The sequence below is a fragment of the Temnothorax curvispinosus genome, unplaced genomic scaffold (genome assembly GCF_003070985.1).
Source record: "Temnothorax curvispinosus isolate PA1 unplaced genomic scaffold, ASM307098v1 QBEX01006326.1, whole genome shotgun sequence".
NCBI classification, from domain to species: Eukaryota; Metazoa; Arthropoda; class Insecta; order Hymenoptera; family Formicidae; genus Temnothorax; species Temnothorax curvispinosus.
In genome coordinates this window covers 1216783-1235425 of record NW_020216106.1, presented here as the reverse complement: position 1 = coordinate 1235425, position 18643 = coordinate 1216783, and the positions used below count along the sequence as shown (strand labels likewise).

The 18643-nt window shown below is 35.2% G+C and overlaps 1 protein-coding gene across 1 annotated transcript in view; it reads left to right on the top strand.

The window, feature by feature from the left end:
• The first annotated feature begins 2999 nt into the window (after positions 1 to 2999).
• Positions 3000 to 18643, top strand: part of LOC112455769 — a 20367-nt gene continuing 4723 nt past the window's right edge. Inside the window, exons 1-3 of the mRNA XM_025017926.1 lie at positions 3000 to 3304; positions 13498 to 13590; positions 15286 to 15374. Coding sequence (XP_024873694.1) covers positions 15317 to 15374 — 58 coding nt within the window. The 5' untranslated portion in view covers positions 3000 to 3304; positions 13498 to 13590; positions 15286 to 15316. The remainder of the gene's footprint in view (positions 3305 to 13497; positions 13591 to 15285; positions 15375 to 18643) is intronic.

Genomic DNA, 18643 nt, shown 5'->3' with positions numbered 1-18643 from the left:
GTCGCACACTCGCGCAGCATGTGTTATGTGCGTAATTACATAATATAAAAACAAGAAATTCTATACTTATAATGCAGGATGTTAGCTTAACAAAATTAACAAATTAAAACTGCGTTAGCAAAACTTTTGAAAAAGATAATTACATGTGTAGGAACTACAAACTGATGATTTATGCAATTAAAAAATATCTCACAAAGTATAAAATAAATCGCAAATATTTTATAACGCTCGGAGATCTCCATGGTAGTGAATATTGATAGAAAAATGTTCTATTACAAACATCTGTGATATTTACTCAATGTTCCCGATGCAATCGACGCGCTATTCGGAATAATGCATAGATACGAGGTATTTCACAGTAAAATATCATCGACGAATAAAGAGGAAAATAAATCTTGCATGTATTAATATCGTAAATGTCTTTAATAGGATTTTTCTTGTGTAAGCATTACCATTGACCTCAATGGGCCGTACGGCCGTCGTAAATCTAGAAATCAAATTGCGAATTTTACAGGCCCTTGTATCCCTCCGCGCATAATAAAAAGCACGAACGGATGGAACCTTGTTATGATACGAACAGCCATGGAATTGGAACAGGATTTATGCCAGATAGATTCCATTTTACAATCTCCGACATCAGATAGCAAAACGGCAAGTAACTATCCGCCCTGACAAAAATATTATACCTCGGTAAAAATCTTTAGAACCTAATATATGCCGATCATATGATACACAGTGAAAGACCTATTTTTTATTACCAGATATTTATTACACTTCGAGTACTACTTATTATTCTTGTTTAAAATATATTTTGTTATTTAATTATACTGTTTAATGTGTTTCACAATAATAGCAACATAATAATGCAAAATTTATTACATTATTACATTTCCATATAATTATTTATATCTATATACTTATTCTGCAATTTGTATATTGTATTTATATTTTATATAATATAAAATAATAGGAAAGTAAAATAATATTCTTTCAGTAATTACAGGTACTTCTAATAAAGTGAAAAAACCTGTAATAAATCATTATTTAAAACCGTATTTTATAATTTGTATTTATTACTTTTACGTAAACCTATGCAATGATATTTCTGGACAGCAAGAAGTAAACTTAGAAAAAAGTCCCATCAATCTTAAGGATAGAAAATCCTGCCACGGCAAACTAAAAACGTCCTCTACCCTCATTCACGTCGCTCTATCGATTAATTCACCTGTTCCGATACTTTTCGCGTCGATTATACATACTTACTTACATACTCCCTTGAATTCCTACGAGAAACAAAAACGAGGCCTCTTGCCTCTCTACATACGAGACACGGATCCGCCCACCCCTCGCGGTCCACTGTCCGCTCGATAGAGCGCTGTATCCCTCGCTCTCATCCCTTGGTTTCCACCCTTTTCGTACTTCTCTCTGCACTGGTCATTTCACTCTCCGTGTGTATTTCCTACCGTCCATCATTCCCGTTTTCTCGAATTTTTCTTTTTACCTCTTCTCGCTCTCAAATTTTCTTGCTTTGTTCACACCTATATCATTCAGAGGTGTCACGTATCCTCTCTTTCTCTTTTTGTCGCACGTAGAGTTGTGCTCCTGTTCTCTTCCCTGACTTCCCTTCACATTAAACTCTTACATTTTCCTACCCACGTAGACCCGTCTTTCTGTCCCGTGCGTTTTCCGTCTCACTCACCTCTCTGCCTTTCCCCACTTTAGTACTTTCATCCCCTCTTTCTCTCGATCCGCCCTCTTATTCCACAAGATCGCGCTCGTGTGTTGTTCTCCCTCTGGAACCCACGCACACGCTTGAATGTATCCCGCTTTCTATAAGGCTTAGCTACGGCTATCTCTCTCGCTTGTGCTTTTCATAAATTTTTTATTTCCATTTTTTCGTTAGTTTTATCCTTTTCTTCCCTTTTCTCTTTTACGTTCTTCTTCTTTCTATCATTCAGCCCATACTTCCAATCTCTGTCTAACTTAACTTCTTCCTATACGCTTATCTTTGTCGTTTCCTCGATCAAAATATTCTCGTCCTTGTTTCAACCACGTTCCGATTTTTCGCCCTCCTTTTCTTCTGTTCTTCGTGCCTTTGTCGCTCATACGCGCATTTCTAGTTCTGTCCTGCTCGCGGTCGCAGCATCCGCCGGATACAAGTATGTGCTGTTACCTCTCTCCTATTCTCGTCTCTTTCTCTCTGATCTGTGCCTTTACTCCCGGCCAACAGTCGCATCTCGCTTTCCCGTGACCGTCTCTTTCTGGTTGATGCTAGCATTCCACTTATCTGTCTCTTTTCGCCTCCCTTTTGTATGTATGTGTAATGCTCTATCCTTCTCTTTTATCACCTCTCTTCGTTCATTTTATTCTCTTTCTCTTTTCGATCGTTGTTCACTCTCCATAGGCGTCGATATTAGGAGATACATATGCAAATATACAATTACCTGTATTGCGTGATTTTTCACGATTCAAAAGTTTTGGACAATTTGTCGATAGTCAAGAAGATTACGAAATTTAATACAACTAGAAAAATTCAGTTTATGACAAAAACTTAAGAAGAAAACTTAAATTATCAGTATTACTTAATTTATCCGTATTAAAATGATAGAAAGTAAAAAATATAAACTTTCATTCGCCGTTGTAAAATAAATTAAATTGTTCTCTTAATTAAAGCACTCTCAAAATTATTAACGTCGAAAATGTAATTAATAATTATCCTGCGCCTTTGGCCGCGTTCACCCTTGCTTACGCATGGTTCCTCTCTTGCTCACTCCTCGCTCCCTACCATCCCTTCACGCACCTTCCCCACCTCGCTACCCTTCTCCTCACCGTCAGCCCTCACCCTGGACCACTTCTCTCCTTCGCTGCTCCCTTCTCCCGGCCAATAATTTTCTCTCTCTCCGAACACATTCGCCCCTACCAGTAGAACTCTCGTATAGCGTCCCTCTCTCGCGGTTTCTCTATCACACCCCGTGGCAGTCGCTCGGCAGCCACCCTATCTACGTGGTCCGTTCAGCTTCGGGCGCCGTCGTCAGAGCAACGATAACGGCCGCGCGGCACCGGGGCGCGGGCGTTCAGTCGGCATCGCGTTCAACCCGCGTCCACAGGCTCACGTAGCGTCGGCTGGACCGCTGTACCGTGACCCCAGCACCTCGTGGCGCGTCACATCCCTCCCACGTCACTCGAGGATCGTCCAGTTCCTGAGCTGCCTAAACACGCCAGAATCGCCCGAGGACACAGTACTTGCTCGATCCAGCAATCTCAAAACCCAGAGCTCGTCTCCCGCGCTTGAGCAACCGAAATGGTTCGTTACTCCCTCACCCTTTGTATAGTAGCAAACGCCGCGGCCGGATATACGGTGAACACCCCAGGTCGCAATCGATTCACGACGATAACCTCGAGATCCTGCACGTTAGATCTCGGCAATATTAAATTAGTAACTAGGACAAGATGATCGGTCTTGCGTTAAGCATTAATTATTCGCGTACTGTACTACGCCGTGAGAGATATTCCCAGATATTCCCAGGTTATGCCGGTTCATATGAGGTCATTGAAGCTACCGATATCGGATTTCACAAAAATATCGATTTAACGAATTTATAAAGCTTATATTGAAGCACCTGAAACGACTCGTTATTTCTGAATACGAATTTTTCTTCATAGAATCGCTAAATCATAGAAAACTTGAAGCAATGAGAATTATTTAACAAATTAATAAACCTAAAATATTAATCACTTTCATATATACGTGCTACATTGATCGTGCTAAGCATTTATATGTATGTAAAATTTTCTCCGTTTGCTATCTAGCTGTTGTTGTAATCCATTATTTATGTTAGCAATATTTCTCTCGCTACACAATAGAGGAAACTCGAGAACTCAGGTCGCGTGCAAGAAATTTACGTGTCATGAATATTCTGATTATGAAAAAGATTAAATACTTGAAACTCTGATGCATTTATTATCTGCATGGAACGTTAGAGATTATCTCAACACGATCTGTGCTATGGATTATGGTACAATTTTTTAACAATATTGAGGAATATTTATATAAAATATAATCGAAAATTATTGTGAATTATATATATTCAGATGTCAATAGTTAATTTAATTCGTCAATAATTAATTTAAAAAAAACGAGAAAAATTTGGGAAATATGCATCTCATTCAGTATGTGATTAATAAAATTCGCTATGCTTTCTAATCCTTTAATATTCTACAATTGATCCCTCTTTCTCTACATACACAGAAGCAATGAGATAGATATCTTTATTCTTATGACAGTGGTAGATAATGGCTAAATTTCAGTCGAAGCTGTATGTACTACGCGTCTGCTCAACTGTATCGTGTTTTGACATGTTGGAAAACTCGATAATCGTCTTGCGACTTGACTCGTCAAGTATCTATTTGAGAAACCGCGAGAGAGGGACGCTACGAGAGTAGTAGAGGCGAATATGTTCGGGGTTATACCAAAGAGGCAGCCAGATATAGATCGCTTCGTCCGCGATCTCGAATTGGCCCGATAATGTGATGTGAGAGCTCCTGGTGTCGCTCCTGATGCTTCTCGTCTAGTTTATATATCATGAGTTTTCTAAATACAGCAGACTATAAAAATATATAAATAGCGATACGAGACATTCAGCGTTAAATTAAAATAACACGCGAATACGGATCTAACATTTAAAGTTTATATTAACATTTTAATTGTGATGAGCAAAAAGAGGATCGACGTCAATACTTGTGTTAACGGCGCTGTAACAAATTTTTACGTTTCATCTTGAGTCGTAAAACGCGATATACGAGCACATAGTATAGTAAAATCCAATGGAGAATAAGCATATTTTATCAGTAAAACATACGATAATTCCGACAACCGCGGATTGTCGAATTGGCTGCTACCGCGCGGTCGATATCGGTTTATTTTTTATCATATGAAGCACTATAAAACTGCAAAGTTAATTTCAACGAGCTTTTATGTGCCAATTTTTCTGTCGCTGACATCGTACGCTGACGTCAAATAACTCTGGAATAAATATTAATTTTCAATTACATCCACGTGCGGATTGCACAATTATGAAAATTGTCTTATAAATTATAAAAATTGTGCACGGTAATGAATTCCAAAGTGGACTGAGCCATTCTGGAATACCCTATTTACGTATTTTAATCCGCAAAGGATTTCATGAAATTGACATTTATATTAAGCGGCAAAAGCAAACGACAGCATTGACGAGTTATGAAAATTTTGCATTTGAAGAAACAATTATTTAGATTGAAATCTTTTTCAAAAATCGAGTTTATGGATTCATATAATATTTTATTCCATTCAGTAACTGTGGAACGCGTGGCGAAAGTACAACAGTCGCCGTTTCTGGTGTTTATCACTAAGAGGTCTGACTAAAAGGCGTGCTACTACTGCGTGATATATGTAGCTCTCTTTGTGTGACTGAAACTATGCGATCTACTTGGCGCACAGTCGCCAGACTCTTGTCCGATCAAGTAGTGGGACGATCCACTTGGCGCGAATACAGTCCATCCTCCATCCGATCAAGATGGATCGATCTGTTCAGGACAACCTTGACTCCCTTTTGCCGATCAAAAGATATCCACTTAACGTGATTTTGGCTCAGTTTCTCATTAAGTCATTACTTCCCTCATAAATAAAAATTATATCGAATGAGTGCTACTTTTTCATTATTTTACAATATACATTTCACGTACAGCTTCTCACAGCAGACATAATTAATCATTCACTCACCTCCTATCAAAACTGTTAAGCTGATAAATCTAAAAATTGTTTGACGAATTATTAATGATAATGTTAGTTACTGATTTTAATTGAATTATTAATGACGTGGATATTCATTTATCGATGCTTTTTATCATCTCGAGAGAAGCTTGTTAATAATTGTTCAATAACATGTCCAATAACATATATTTTTTGCGGCAAGAATTTTTGAATAGATTAAAACTTTGCGACAATTGGATAAATAAAATTTACGATTAGGATTTTGCGTAATTCCCTCGAAGCTGTATGCGATACCGTTATTTTATCCTGTTAAGGCTGAACAACACTCCAGAAAAAGAGATCCGGAGAGAACGCGCATGGAAGTCTGAATGTCACCCTGGAGACAATACTAGCAACTGTATTCTGATAGGCCAACGTTTATATCAAGTTATTCGCAGGCCTGTCACCTCTGGAATTTTAGAATCCAATATACGTTGAAGACGCAATTCTATAGTAGAACTTTAAGTTTTCCATTACATAAGTTTTTCTGTATTACACAACTCCATTTGATAAATATTTTACAAAGATAACCAAAACATAACAAGAACGATCTAATAAATACTAATAACGATTAAATTTCTATAATTAGAAACCTCGGATGAAAGATTCTCTTTATAGATTCGCAAATATTAATATTCCGTTTTAGCCGTCGAATTAATAAGTCTATATACAATAATTCTCTGACGACATTGAGCTTTGTGGAAACCAATTAAATATCGTCGTTGTACGAAGTTAATTAACTCTCATCGAACGTTTATTTCAAGACTCAAATCCGATGTTAGGGTCAGTTTAACACTGCAGATAAATCGAAACCCAAATTGAAGGGTTTTTATCTGTATTTGGACAAAATAATAATTTATATTGTAATTTGATGTATTCTAATACCATTATTAGGTTAGAGTGACAAAAAGAGGTCAAAAGAGATCAAAGGGATCAATTTCAAAAAAGGGTCAAATTGACACTGACGTCCGATGAGGATTACATATATTGTAGTTTTCTTTACGTGGCTGTTAAATTTGATTTATCGAGGTAAAAGGATACGTGAGCATTAAAAAATCGCCAAAGCTAGTCGCTCATGGAGCTGTTTAATGAGAGTGTAGAACGCGCGAACGACATGACAGGCAGGGGTGGGTGGACAGAGAAATCGGAGGGTAATGGTATTTCCGGCGAATTTCCGACTCGGTTGATCGACTCATCGGCACCGGCCAACGATACGCCTGTAATTTCAGCCTGTAATGCGCGTATATTCGCGGTAAAGTCGTCGTCAGTTTGCCCGGAACTGCCCGGAACCTAGAGAGACAACGCCTCGTTTCTGAATTTTCATCGATCTGTGCAAATCCGTGGATTTGGCCTCCGTCAAGCGACGCCACGCTACACCATTTTTAGCTCGACGCTCGACGTCGGCGTCGGCCGGGTAAAACTTCCCCTCTCAGTGCGATAAAAATAGACATTCCGCGAAAAAGGAAAGCAAAGATTACTAAAGGTGAACAGGGCGTGGCCGCCGTGCGACGAAATAATTACTAAAAATATGTAAGATAAGATGACGCCTTCTGACCTCAAGAGTTTCTCATTATTTTCAATAATTAATTATTCTCTGATGATTTAACATCTTTTTAAATAATAGCGCGCTGCTTTTAACCGAATGTCTTTCGTGATATTATTCAATCTTATCGCGAATCATTTATGCTTTCAAATGAGTTTTACACGAGCGTATAGATGTTCTGAAGTTTGATAATTTTTTTCCGCGCGCACGAGAAATAATTAATATATTCTAGTTTTTAATTTTATTACCAACTTTCGTAATATTAACTGGGATTATTTTTTGATGCCTCAGATAACTTCACGCGTACTTTTTGTTTTAATTGCATATACCGCATTTATGTAGTAGAGTCTATTAGACATCGGATGTTGTTATCTAATTTCATAATTTCTCGGTCTGCTTTTAGTAAAATGAGAGACATATTTAGTTAAAAACTACGCTGCGCTAGACATTCAATATTATCGCAAACTAGTCCACATGCAATGTACTGTGTGAATTTAAAAAAACGTCAGACCCGTGTGACAATTTTTAATTCATTTTTCTCTCGCATCAAAAAATAATATCGAATTTTCCTGTAACATTTCCATTTTATCGCGTAAATCAAAATTAAACTTTATTGCATTTTAGCGAGATATGAATAAATAAATATATATATTTTTTGACGGCAAAAGGAAATAATGAATCAATAAAGCAATCTATAAATTGAAATTGGAAATTGAAATAAATATTAGCACAACGTAAAGTTCTGGTCACAAAAATGTTTCTCTCAGTCAAGCAAAATTAAATCTCTTTGCCGAACTTTTTGCGACGAATTTCATGGCACTGCACCACTGGAGCTTTGGTATCGCATATTCGCGAAACGGACGTATGAACCACTAAAGTTTCAGAACAGCTCCATGTAAAAATGAACCGAATTATTGAGGTTTCTACATATACCTATATACCGCGAGTGACACTTATATATGACAAACACGATATTGGAAAAAGTTTTTATCGGTATATGGAGGTATATGTAGGTATATGTAGTCTCCGTTAATGGTCCAACGTGGATAATAGTATTGAGACAATTACTGCTAATTCACTCGAAAAGAAATATGAAAGTTGATATAAGCGGAAATTTTCCAATTACCGTATCACACCATTATTACTATCAGATATCGACATCGTGTGACCTATCTTAACAGTCTAACATAGATAAAAGTATCGAGAGAATTATTATTAATTCACTCTAAAAGATAAATATCAAAGTTGACCACACTATAGAGTATAAGCGGAAATTTTCCAATTGCTGATGTATCACGTCATTATAACGACCAAATTTCGGTAATACTGACGATTTAATAGGATCGTCAAAGATTTTGGTTTATCATTAGCTAAGTGCTAAGATTGTCTTCTTAGACTCATAAAAAGACACGATAGTTTCAGGACACTATGCATATCAAAATCATCAATATACGTCTTTGTATAATAGATGCTAATTTTTATAACGTTGCATACTTCCAAAAGCTTTCTTATATCCTCCATAAATTTGATACTAAACATTAACAAAATCTCGTTTTCTCAAGCATAAATCTGCCGATGGCAATGATAGCATAAATTTCCGTAAAGTTCGTCTAACCGCAAAATGATAGTTCCACTCTGTGAACCTCGTGCCTTTGTGATGGCAAAAGGTACGCGAAGTTATCTACTTATAGTTGAACAGAAAAGTTTAAATACGTGCCTCGTATCTGCAGATCTTGTTTATGCACGCAAAGCTACATCCAAGCATGTATCGTAATACTAAATATATTCCCGGTTATCTACTGAGAGATATAAGAGATTAACTTTATTAACCAAATTACATTCAGAAATGCATTCTCACATTCGTCCGCTTGACTTATATAAAATATTAATATACGCAAAATGCAAATAATTATATATGCGTATGAGATCGCGCCGGAGATCGAGGCGATAGGCGATTTCGCCGAGAAAATAACGCACCGCGCGAAATCAAAACATTGAACGCCTGCCTCGGGCTACTCTATTTACGTGAAAATTAATGTGACCTGTCACCACTGGATGGCCGCGTTTCCCGTATTTAAAATCGTACACACATGTGTATAAGATGGCAAGCCCTTCGCAGACTCGCAGAAACAGCTCACAATCAGCTCTGAAGCCTCAATTGGGCCGCTTAATGCCGAGTGTATTCTCAGTGGAGGGGTGGCGATGCACCCTCCTCCACCATCAAACTCGACGTCAAACGGTCCAATGGAGGCATCAGAGCTGAGCTGTTTCTGCGAAACTGATTCATTCGATCTCAACACCGAGGTGGAGCCGTATTAACCAGTGTGAATGAGCTGCCGGCTCCTCGAAGGATTCGCCTTCTTATCTATATGTGTGTACGATTTTAAATACGGAAAACGCGGCCATCGGATGCAGCGTCGTATATACATACATTTATGTGCAAAAGCTAATTACGAGGAAAATAAAAACCTGATGTAGTCCTTATAACAAATAAATTATATATATATTTTTAACGTGGTTTTTAATTAAAACAAATACAAAAGTCTAAAATTGATTTTCCTAAAGGGATTGGTAATCTTTCTAACGCATAGAATGAACTTTTTAATTGTTTTACGAAATCTTCGATAAAATTCGCGTTCACTAGCACTAGAGAATTAAGCGATGCAAAATCGCAGTTTCGGTGAAGTATCGCACTCGGTCAATCACGCAGAAGCAGATACGGTGCTAATAGAAATTGTGAATAGCCGCGCGCCGTTCATCATTGACAATGACGTTGACGAGAGGAACAATAACACGAGGCGCTTTGTCGATTGCATTAGCGAGGGCACGCAGTGAGCAGCAAACAAAAGCGGTATCCTCCGCCGTGCAGAGACAACCGCATACTGTTCACTCATTAACGACGTGCATCTTTACGAAAACAAAGACTCTCGCCTTCTCTTTGTGTCTTGATAGCGTTGAAAAGCCCATAGACTGCCGTATAATTACGGATAGGACAACTGTTGAATTGTCCTAAAAAAGACAACACTGTCACGCTGTTTCTGAGATACCTATACACGATCTTTCGCAAACATTGCGTATTTAAAGATTCGATAGTGCGAAAAGTACAGCACTGTATAATTCATGCATCTAACATTAATGTATCGGCAACCGAATCCCAGCGATTAAGGACAGTTATTGTTAGCATTATACCAAAACTATGTAAAAATCCCACGGTATTCCGATGGATCTTTCATTATATAAAATTGTGTGAATTTATTTTAAAACTTATGCAAATATTAAATCTCAGCAAAATGCAGCTGTATGTATAAAGCAAAAGTTGCGAAAGATAAACGTGGTAAAGCTCAGTGGTAACAACGTTAGTTATTGAAGCCTTTGATAATAGTAGTCAAGATATAAAATAAGTCCGGAGCGAATGCTTTGATAAAGAGAAATGCTGCTTGGGTTAATTGTGTCCGTTTGAACTTTAGGCTTTAGAAACAATCTTACCCATCTCAAATTGTTAATTAACATGTCTATTGAGAACAATATTTAAATTTTGCAAATATTTTAATATTTGCAAATAATTGGTAAGCGAATGATGTCCGCTTACGAAAAATATTTTTCTTGTAAAAAGAATAATACACGGAAAAGTTTAATAGATCTTCATTTATGCGCAATCACTAGCATGCTTTTGAAGGCATAAATGCTGCGACATGATAATAAATCTTCAACAAACTATTATAGCTATTTTGTGCAATATTGTAAATAAGTATTGTCTCCATTTTCAACCAAAATATTTTCTTATCGCTTCGCCGGGATAAACGATAAACTACGCTGACGTACAAACTCACACAGACGCAAAAATTGATTGTAGCTTCGAGCAATGGAGTTTCACTAATTTTGCTAATTAGAGCGGTCGCTGTTTCAATAACTAACTTCGTATTAAACGCAAAATAATAATCAAACTTGTAATTGCTTCGAACAAAGATGCTTCTCTGATAAATGCTAATGAGACTTTTGAAAACAGAAAAATACTTTAAAAATACTATTACATTAAAATGATAATATTAAAATTTAAATTAAGAATATGACGAAAGAGATCGTTTCATTAAAATTATTTTCCATAATATTTTGTATAATAATGTAAAAATAAATGTATAATGTAAAATTAACACAATTTCCTCAAATCTCCGAAATTATGAATACATATACCAGAATTTCATATAACTTCGGACCAAAACCTGATTTTCCCGATAATTACTTGCTCGATAGTTATGCAAACGTTTCAATGGCTCTGCTAATAATGTTCACAGACAATCGTGCAAACTCGACGTCAGTCATGTACGGCCAAGCGATAATAGCATCCATATTCGATGCAATTCCCGTCGCAGAGACCACAAGACTCGCAATTTCATCACGGCCGACCGCGCCACTAAATCCGCACCACACTTTCCAGAAACAATGCCACCATCGTTAATTAATAAACCACGAGCACGCGGATGTCATCGCGCCTAATTGCGGACGCGTCAAAGCGCGACGCCAGGCCGGATACAGCGTTGCAGCTCGCAGTGTCAACTGCTTGTTCGACGGTAGTGGTCGTCGCACAAAACGCTCCACGGGACAAAAGCTTGCTGTCCCCAGTCGGACAGCCTGTGAATACCGGCCTGGTGTGCCGACGCGACTCGTTTTAATTGTGCAAAACAAAGGACCTCTCGAGCGCATACGAGAGCGACGCGTGTACGCGACGTGTAACGAAACTAACTTGTTGATCTCACTTAAACGAAGAGCGTTATTAAGAAGTGCCCGGGGAGTAATCATGCCGTGATGTCAACGGACATCGTGGACCCAGCGCGCAAAATTACATATTTAACGCAAAAGAGCGCTTTGAATTCAGTCGTAATATTCCAGAATTCAAGTTTCTTGAATTCTGGAATGACATAGCCATTTCGAAGCAAACCCCGGATTCTAGAATTTGAAGGTGAAATACCAAAGATGTCTGTGCTAGTGAAACGTCAGAAATATCAAGTTCTGGACGAGATTAGAATTAATTTGCAAAAAGCTCGTGAAAGGTTCGTCATGGATACAAGATAAAATAGATTAGAAAATAATGCTATTTTCCTCTTTACTATTTTTACAAGCTATCGATATTTATAGGTATTAAAAATAGATAATTACACGCAGCCTCCGTAAGTTTTCCTCATTAAAATTTTTAAAAACATAAAGAAAGTTTGTAAATCGGGAAGATCTCTTTTATCATACGTTTACGCAAATATTTATATCGATTATTAAGAAAAATAACTCTTAAAACGGTTTAGCGACGAAGATTTTGTATTTTTGGTGATTCTTTTATATTACTATATGTATCATTTTTCTTTATATATTAATATATGTATAATTTTTGTGATCTTCTTGATATTACTGCGAGCAGAAAAACAAAAATGTCCAGAATTGAATCTCGTTGTTTTTCAAATAACAATAAAAGAAAAAAGTCTACCTCTTCAATTAAGTGTTTACAGAACCTTCGATCGTAGAAATCACAAATCGAGGAGTCATCAACAATAATCTTTTTGCTCCGTGAAGCAGCTTTTGGCGAGCTTAAAGAAGTGTTCGGCTTGAAAGAACGCGAGATTGCATTAGAACGCTTGATCACACCTTCCACTTTATTCTTTAGATCAGAGAGTGGTGAATTTCAGTGCAATCGGAAGAAAAAAATTTTGCAGTACAATTGTAGATTCTAATTTTGCATAAAAGCAAGAATCATAGTGACATTTGTACGTATTATTCTCTTCAAGTATTGTCCTCTTTCGGCTCTTTCTCTTTTTCATTATATTAATAAAAGAGCTTTTATGTGTGAGAGATATCCTTCTATTATCTGATAAAAGGATATAATATATCATTCAAAATATATGTAATGTATATATTTACATTTCATTGTATACAAATACCAAATGTAAATTTACATATATGTACATATATCCATAAATTAATTAACGTGATGTAATGCGACAGTTGTATAATAATGACCGCATTATACAATAGATGCTCTAAAATAATAATTATGTTTTCATGCATTTGAATATTATTGCTATAATTCTCACTGTTTTTCCGTATTTGCTCGATTCAGAGCACAAATCTATTCGCGTATTACATAAAGCAATGTTTTATAATATATAAATTCTTTTTGCAGCTTGGCCGAATGCGGATCACGAAAGGAAAATGTTGGGCGATTAGGAGGGGTTGAAGAGATGCGCGTGAAGCACCCTATTTTCGAGTCTCTAAGGTATACATCAATGCTAATGCTCCCCTTCATATGAGAAACACGAGAATGACGAAATGATCCCCTTCCTTCCTCTCACATAGCAGACTCACTTCTATCGGTGTACTGCTAACAAGCAAATTCTTTGATCGATGCTGACGTCGGGTCGCCTCAGGGCCGCGAAACTTGGTCGTTGCAAAAGTCTTTTCGAAAAAAGCTCGAAATCAGAGAGTGACATATCCAGAAATTCAAAGAAATCAGAAATCTCTTGCCAACCCTGATTTACATCCCTTCGTATCTTTGTGCGTATGACGGCATCAGCCAGCCGCGAAAAAAAACGATAGCAAAAAGTAATCTATGCAAATGTATGTTCTCCAATACATTTACTCTCGAGAGTAAGATAAATAATAAATAATCGCAAGCAATAAATAAAAAAGAATAATAAATCAAAAATAGAAGAGAATTTATCATCTCTAATTTATCTCTGTGTATTCTTTTATGACATTAGTCATCTGAATATATGCAATAAATTGATAAATAAATACGCTAATTAAAAATAATGTATATAGATATTTTAACGCAACATTTATTCACAATTTTTTTAGCTTTCCTTGTGAAATATGAAATATTCTTTCTAAATTACAAACAGTTTAATTTTATAAATATTTCTGAAATATCTGTAAAAAGAGGAACTTTGAAGATACATGCATTTGCATTCATCGAATGAATTAACTTTTCATATAATTTTTTATAATTTATAAAAACTTTTTGCTATCTCAAAGGAATATTTAATATTATTGCGAGTATCGGCGTTATTTATTACTCTATACCGTATTTTATGGATTTACGTACATTCACAATCGTAAAATTTGATGAAATTGATGAAATATTAAATTGTTCTCTCGCGATACGTATAGTATCTACATATATATAACTAGAATTTAGTTTAAATTGTATTACTATCACGCGTGCAAATTGGAAAAAGATCACAATTTTTCCGTTGGAAAAATCCAACATCAAACAGAGGAAAAAACCGGCAAGTAAAAGTCTTCGCCGTTTGCTCGATTTGTCACTCCGCTGACTTGCGCTCGTTTCCTCCATCAAAATGGAGCTCAACAGCGTCGAAGTGTGCACGACGAATATTTAACGACTGCAATATTGTTGTCGATAAAATTGGAAATTTAAAGTATTATACGGCTGCAGTTACTGTTATTCTCATATTCACTCGATAAGAGCAGACTTGTAATAGTTGTATGTATATATGTATATATATACATATTATGCAATATTTCTATGCGATATATCGTAATATCTGACATAGAGAACATTTTCATTTTAACTGCTTAGAGCCCAGACTTTATAAAGACCTAAATTTTAAGGAGCTGTATAGCTTATAAGATTTTAGAAAAATTAAATGCTATAAATAACGTAAAGCTCATGTTTGACCATCATACTTCAATAACCTCGACTTAATTAACTTAATAAACTGAGCTATATCTCCGTAAAGAAATCATATTACGCTTATAAAGAAGATAATAAGATTTATAATAATAAAGAGAAAAGGTGCTAGAGAAAGCGGATGAATAGTAAAAAAAGATTATATGAAAGAATATAAAAAAGTTGAAAATGAGGAAGAAGAAAAGGAAAACATTATTATGTTTATCGTTTTTAGTTTTAAGGCTTTGTCTGTGTAATAAAGTATGGAAATTTCCCTTTCAGGTGACGAACCCCGAGAAGAAAAAATACAAACATGCCGGGTGGTGGACGGGTCGCGGGTAAAGTTGGGATCTATAGCTCTCACTACAATGGTAATATGGATGTGGATATGGTTCTATTAGGTACATATAAATGGATATGCCACATTAGCACCAAAGCAATTTTTTGGTGTTGGTTTTGCAGCACATGTATCACACGTACCATAGATATTGGTGTAAATAAGTTATAAAAATTGCTTCGGTATGATTGTGGCATAATACATTGTTGGCAATCAGTGGCGTAATTCTGTAACAAATCGCCGAGAGGATTTTTCTTCCATGGATTATTTACGATGCGCATCACGTAGCGAATAATTCTCCATAATCTCAGTATAATTTACTTTATGTTCATGATATTATATGAAAAATAAGTTCATATTCTTAACAGAAAATTTTTTTTCTTTTTCGAGAGTGAATTAAAATCCTTTCGTGCAGACAAGATGTGTATATTATTGTTACCTCTTAATTCTTGTGACATGTTAACATTTATTTTATTTTTATTATGTTTTATACGTATATATAATCGAACCGTTTATACAAAATTATTAGCTTTCGTTTGAAATGTTATCTTCTTTTTTGCTGATGAATAAGCTTTGCTGCATTGATTGCCAATGTGCTTTGGTTACGCAAAATATTATTCTACAATATTCTACATAATTGTTATATAAAAAAAAGTAAAAAATTATTTTTCATCTATCTTTACATAAATGTTTCAAATTTATCTTTACCAAATATATACAAGATTCGAATGTGGATCGAGTTTTGATTTTATTACGCCACTCTAACGTCAGACAATTGCGCATGTATGACACGATCCCAATACGTAAATGGTCAAAACCGCGGCGCATTTTTGGCAGCGACATATGAAATTGTTGGTGAAATCAATAACGCGACCAGAATTGTGCTAATGTTTACCGGATACAACGGGAAATTTACCAAAATGTTGACCCTGGGCTAACCGCCAGTAAAGCCGCCCTCTCATAATTTACAAATAAAATTCTCTACATCGATCTTCAGTAACTATTCGCGATTAAATTTCCTCCAAGAAACTCCCTTGTGGAATATCGTTTTGAAATTACTTATATCAATATTCGTAAGTACCGTGGCTCAAAGAAGATTGGAGCAGCGCACGTCTCCTTTGATCATAATTTTACAAATAATATCTAAAATTGATCGATAAAAAAAATTATTCAAGTTAAAATTAATATTTAATAATATTTTACTGATATTTTTGCTAAGTGAAATTTGACAAAAAGCACAGTATCATTATCCAGAAACAACTACATGAAGAGTATTCAAGATTGAAAAATTAAGACTTAATATGATGTGATGTCTCACAAATAACAAACAATACTTTAATAATGTATTCTAACAGAGGTTAATAAGAATAGAGATTGTTAACAAAAAAGAGAATGTTGAAATCATAATAACTTTAGAAGATAGCTTCGAACACTTTTACATATGTAGAAATTGATTTTATGTAAACTTCACTGAATAATTGATTTTTATTGCATCTATCATTTCATTTGTGATTCATTCTTCATATTTCTTTCATATCAATATACCATTAACATTAAATATTACCATATTAAAAAAAACTATTCTAAAAAACAAATTTTTTTACTTGTACAGCATAATTTTTTTTTAACTTTGCCGTTCATGTTTAAAAAGCGAGCATTGTTATATTCCAGGAAAATTCCGTGCACAGAGAGAAAAAGCTTTGCGAGAAAAGTTAGCTTATTACCGTCAGCATCGAGTTTTAAGTTCTATCCATTCCATTTTTACCACAATGATAGTTAGAATTTAGAGGAGCCTAGAATATATTTACTCAGTGCGAAGAAAATGCATTATTCTGTCGGAAATAAAATAAAAGTTTTAAAATGCGGAAAAAAAAATAAAAAATATCCTACAGAATTCTAACATTTCGTAGCTATAGTTTCATTATAAGTCACGTAGTTCGAATTCAGACTAAGTTTTAAGCACCGTTCGAATACCGACGCAACTACAATTCGTCGACAACAAACTTTAAGATTCGCCGTCGTTACCGTAATGATCCAAGAGAACGCTTTTAAGCGCGATAGTCAAGTAACAAGCGTTAAATTACGCGGAAACAAAAACCGTTCGAGTTTGCGGTGTAATAACAACTTTCTTGCAGTAGGTAATAATGTGCGTTTTCCAACAAGCGTCCATAAGTCGTTCTATCTCTCTTTTTTCGCAACGAGTAACAAAGACAGAACAACTCAGAACCAACTGACAATCTCAGAATCAGGTAAAATTGGATAAAATCGAATGGCGATATTTTTTCGAGCGTCGCTTGTATTCACTATTCAATTAATTAGACCAGCATCCTTAAGTTTCAGCTACTTATTTTAAGTCTTTCTGATTATCGTATTATTATGTACGTACCATTTTAGCTTATATATTAATTCGCGACTAATTAATGTGCCATTTTTTGGCTCTGAGAAATAAACGCAGTAGAAGACGTGACAAAAGTAAGAGACACAAATCAATAGACAGAACTCATTAGCCGAAATAAACTTCGTTCAGTTTCTCATTATAAGATATGTAAAGTTCAATATGTCAAGTTTGATAATTCTCGAAAGATGACGTGAAAATGTGAAATAGTTACCAGATTTTTCGCAGAATTAATACCACGATTTGAATATTTTACATTTTCGCGATAGATGTCTTTATGAATTTTCATATCTCATTATTATGTATTTGATATCGGAATTAATTTCAGTAAAATACATAAAAAATCATTTCGATGTTAAATATTTATTACTATTATGCATTTTTGTGTGTGCATAATAAATCGATAGACAATTATACATTATTCGGAATCAAATGTTTAATCAGTCATAGTTTATCCATTTCAATTAAGGCAGTAAATCTATGAAATTTATCAACTATATCTTCATTATATTATTATAATAACTCAAAACTTGAATTTTCAATTTCCCTTTTAAATGAGTAAATATTTACAACAACAAATTAAGAATTTAGTTATCCAGTATTTCACAAAAATAAATAATTTGGCATATTTTATTGCTGCAGTTCTTATCAATGTAAATTTAAATAATTGTATACCAATCAGTGTTACAAAAAAGCAAAGGCTAATTTAAAAATTTTTTAATGACTTTCCTGATATCTTTTATTTTATATTATACATCTTCTACGTAATTCTCATGTCTAATATAATTTTCACAGATCTATTGCCTCAATATTAATAAAAAATGATTTATTACTCACCGCCACGATGCGCAGTAGCGGAGTTGCAGTACCCAAGTTGATCTGTAAAATATAAATATATCCAAATTATA